General features: G+C 41.4%; 1 protein-coding gene across 1 annotated transcript; it reads left to right on the top strand.

Moving 5' to 3' along the window:
- Nucleotides 1–810: 810 nt before the first annotated feature.
- On the top strand, nt 811–4,620 carry LOC112453927 (the record flags this gene model as incomplete). The annotated part of the gene is made up of 5 exons (XM_025014973.1): nt 811–2,030; nt 2,103–2,436; nt 2,511–2,657; nt 2,944–4,406; nt 4,555–4,620. Coding segments are annotated over exons 1-5 (2,241 nt in total), but the record flags the coding sequence as incomplete, so codon positions are not given.
- Between the last annotated feature and the right edge of the window lie 7 nt (nt 4,621–4,627).

Here is a 4,627-nt window from a genome sequence, read left to right on the forward strand (position 1 = left end):
TGTGGCACGCCCACGTGCACCCCCAGGTTAGGCGAGTGAATTGTGGCAGATTAGGAGAGCAAAGGAGAGGTCTGGAGGAGAAGCTCGGGAGGGAGGAGAAAGTGGAGGAGCGAGAGTTTGCGAGAAAGTGGAGGAAAGTCGGGAAAGGGCAGAATAGAGGAGAAAAAGGGGGCTAAAACCGTGAGTGAAAGTAGGACGGACTGAGAGTATGTGAAGTGAAGAGAGGGAAGGCATTGTGAGAAGAACGGCCACAGACAGGGAACACGCGGAATATAGAAGGAGAACAGGGTGGTGAAAAAGGCGGGTTAGGGATATTGGAAAGGATAGGAAAAGGTGGTTAACGCATAGTGGACAAGAGCTAGGGGAAAGAGGGCTGCAAAGGTGGCAGATGGAGGCAGAACAGGAAAGAGTGACAGTGAGCAGGCCAACGAAAACGGAGGGGCTAGACATGAGAAGAGGGAGCGCAGGCTCTCTAGTAGCTAGTATACAGAAAAAGAAAAAAGGAGAAATCGAGGAGAAATTAACAGCGAAATTAGAAGAAGATCTACTGGAGAAATTTAACGAGCTAAAGAAGATAAACAGATCGCCGCCGGCAAAGATAAAAAAAGGTGGAGAAGGGAAAGAGAGCATAACGGTGGAGGAAATGTTGAAAGAAATTCTAAGGAAAATGGAGGAGCAGGAAAAAAAAGAAAAAAAGATAAAGAGGAGATACAAGATATAATAAAAAAGTTGAAGGAGGAATTTAAAAGGAGGGAGGAGGAATGGGGAAAGCAAAGAAACTCAATAGAGAAAGGATTGAAAAGTCTGGAGGAAAAGGTTGAAAAAGCGGGCTTGAATGGAAGGGAGAGAAAGGAGGGAGAAGTAGTAATGGAGAAATGGAAAGAGATAGAAAAAAATTTGGAAATAGCGGAGAGAAGAAGAAGGAGAAGCAATATAATTGTGAAGGAAGCGACGGGAAGAAACAAAACAGAAAGGAAGGAGAAGATTGAGAAGATGATAGGAGAAATAAATAAAACAGAAGTAGTCATCGAGGAAGTGCAGGAAATAGGATACGGAGATAATAAAATGACAATGCTGAAGTGCAGGAACTGGAAGGCCAAAAGGGAGATAATAAGAACGAGGAGGGAGTTAGGGAAAAAATATGACAGCTTGCTGGACGACGACCTCACCAAGATGGAAAGACAAATACAGAAGGAAATAAGAAGGAGAGCAAAAGAAGAAAGAGAGGCGGGAAAGAAAACGACAATTTGTTATCAGAAGATGTGGGTGGACAACAAAGAGTTGAGATGGAATGAAAACAAAGGAACTTTAGAGGAGAGGAGTGAATGGCGGAAGAAATAAAGAGGCGAAGAGGGATAGAGAGTAAGAAGACGCGGAGAAAGAGAGGAGAGAAGGGAAACCTGGGGAAAGGAGGAAGTGACAACGGAGGAGAAAGCGACAGAACAGACCAGTATCACCGCAACGTGTGCGACGGACAGACGGCAAAAGCACGGTCTTACATACAGGTCTGGACACTCCTATGGTGGGGGTAGGTCGCAGATAGTCGCCAAAAATTGTTTGTCTCTTGGCCGCGAGAGTCGCTGCGGTAGGGTAGTAAACAGAGATAGAAATATAGTCGCTCTCTGTCTCTCTTACATAATTGTACATAACCACATAACGTAGCGTAGCTTGCTATCGAAGATATAGAAAGAGTTGAAAGAGTGACCGAGTCTCATCGAAACGTGAACGTGTTCGGACGTGTTTCGTCCAGAAACATTTTTGAGAACATATCCTACAGTATATTAAAGTTGTATGTGAAAATGCCTAAGTCGTGCGTCGAGCCGAATTGTAAGTTTGTGTACTGTGAGACTTCAAAACGCCCAGTGTTTCGCGTACCAAAAGACGCCAATCGGTACAAACAATGGGTAACAGCTATTCCGGGCATTGTTACACTAAAGCCGACACACGTAGTTTGCGACAAACATTTTAAAGAGGAAGATATAATCCGTGAATGGATCAAACGAGACTCGAATGGTCGGATTATCGCTCAGGTAAGTTTATATTGAACAAATTGTACATGTGCAAACAGGATGCAATCTCATATTACATGTGTTATATTGAAGGAACCATACAAGTACCCTCAGCTCAGTAAGTTTGCTGTTCCATCAAAGTTTGATGACCTTTCTACAGCAAAGGATTGCGTTGTCCCATCGACTGAATATTTCGGTCATTTAGCTCCAAAAAAAGTTACGATTGATGATGTCGTTAACTCTGTTGGAAAGTCGTCAGTTGAGGAGTCCGTCCAAATCGCACACGATTCGATAGATCCATCAATGAAATCTGCCGCGTCTTCAAGTGCTACAAGGCAATGGAGCATTTCTGGCGAGTCCGCTGGCTTCATGAACGATTCGGTTCAGCTTATTGGCTCTTCGATCAAGGAGTCCTCTGCTGAACCAAGTATTTATTTTACAACTTAAAAAATATAATAGAATGTGTAGTAATTACAATATTTAATTCTTTTAATATTACAGCTACCAGCTGCAGTTTTGTGTTGCCAATTGTGGATGGCGCCGAATTGGTTTCACCGATGGAACTTACAGATACTGATCCTCTGGTGACAGGACCGGTAGCACTTGAGGAACCAATCGACATATATACATCCGTTACCACAAGGAAATGTAAGTTACTGAGATGAGTCTTTAATGACTCATAAGTGTGAATCATTTAACACTTATGCTTATAAATCGAGACAAAAACTTCTTGAAAGAAGATAAATTATAAATTAAACCCATGGATAAGCTGCAAAATCTGAAAAAAAAAAACGATAGATAAATAATTGTAATTAATACTGAGATACTTACCTTCACTAGTAATATACATTCATTTGATCAGCTAAAAATCTGAAAAAGAAAAATAAATTTATACGGATTTTTTATCAATAGTACTTGCTTCATTGTTATATAGATGTAGAAAACGAAAGTGGTCGTACCTATCAAGAGATTTGTAGCAAATTACCTGAATATTGGAGCGTTAGCAAGGCACCTGCTACAAACGGAAGAATTATTATATTTACCTACATGATAACGCCAGTCAAGAATGGAAAGCGTTTGCCGGTATCACAAAAATGCGTCATTCTCGACTCGGATAGAAAACTTCAGTTTTACGTTTACGGACGGGACGTTGACTCACAAAAAGCAAATCTTGACGAAACTTTGGAAGGAATCGAAACGCTTCCAAACGTCTTGAACAAATTTAAGGAGATGAACGTTTGCAGTGGCATCGGCGAAGTTAATATCGATCTTCTTCGAGCTGATACCGTATTTCAAGACGGCATTCAACAGTGGCGCAGCAAAGACTGCAGTCTTCTCTTCAAAAAACGAAGATGCGATAGCTGTATGAAAATAAGAAAGCGCATACAGGGCTTAATAACACGGAATAAAAATCGTAAGAAAAATGGAATTTTTCTAAGAAACATCGGTGCTTCAAATTCCATAGAGCGTCGTAACCTCGTAGCGCTGCGATTAAAATGCCGACGTCAAAAATGTCAACAAAATCGAGCTAAAGAACGCGAGAAACATCTGATGAGCTGTCTAAAAAAACAAGAAGAACAAATAGCTAATATGCAAGAGGCAACTTTAGATGAGAAATGCTCTGCATTAAACGTTCCAGCTGCTCAACAATTGGCACTGAAAGAAATCGTAGCCGCAGCGAGCAAGAAAGACACCAAGGGTCGACGTTACAGAGAGGACTGGATGATGTTGTGTATGCTGATGAACATCCGATCCCCGGGATACTATCAGTTCCTGCGGAAAAACAATATTCTGCCACTACCATGCTTAAAATCGGTACGCAGGTATTTATCATTAATTGATATGAAATGCGGCTTTGACGAACGGTTTGCAGAATTACTTAAAAAACATCTTGCTACAAAAACTCCTCTGCAACGACACGGCGTACTGCTGCTCGATGAAATCAATCTACGGAAATCTGTAGCCGTGTGTTCCAAGAATTTGACTTATGTCGGCTTGACAGATTTGGGCGACGACGGGCTGCGATCTTCGGACATAAGCGAACAGGCAACGCATGGTCTCGTTGTAATGTTTCAATCTCTTGCCGATACTTACACGCAGCCAATCGCAGTTTTTGCCTCAAAAAATCCAGTTGAAGGAGAAGAGCTCGCTAAGCTAATTGTAAAAGGAATTATCTATCTGGAGAAGTGCGGAGCGACAATTCACGGTGTTATTGCTGATGGTGCTGCAACAAACCAGAAGATGTGGTCGCTTCTGGATGTTAGGGGTACGATGCAAAACACCAAGACATGGTTCACTCATCCTTCAGACGATGAAAGAAAAGTGTTCGTTTTCTCCGACACGCCGCATGTGATTAAGAACATACGAAATCGGCTGTTGAACCAAAAGAAACTGCGGGTAATTTTTTATTTATACTTATTATGCTTTAAAAAAAAACATGTAAAAATTGAGGAACTAGTGGATTGACCCTCTAATAACTGATACGTACTACTATTGACAACGTCATAATAACTAGTTTATTATATATATTCTTACTCTTTTATAGCTCAATTCCACGGAGAACTACATTTGTTGGCAATATTTCGAGACGTTGTATGAGCTCGATAAAAGCCATCCAG

The sequence above is a fragment of the Temnothorax curvispinosus genome, unplaced genomic scaffold, assembly GCF_003070985.1.
Source record: "Temnothorax curvispinosus isolate PA1 unplaced genomic scaffold, ASM307098v1 QBEX01004768.1, whole genome shotgun sequence".
Lineage (NCBI taxonomy): Eukaryota > Metazoa > Arthropoda > Insecta > Hymenoptera > Formicidae > Temnothorax > Temnothorax curvispinosus.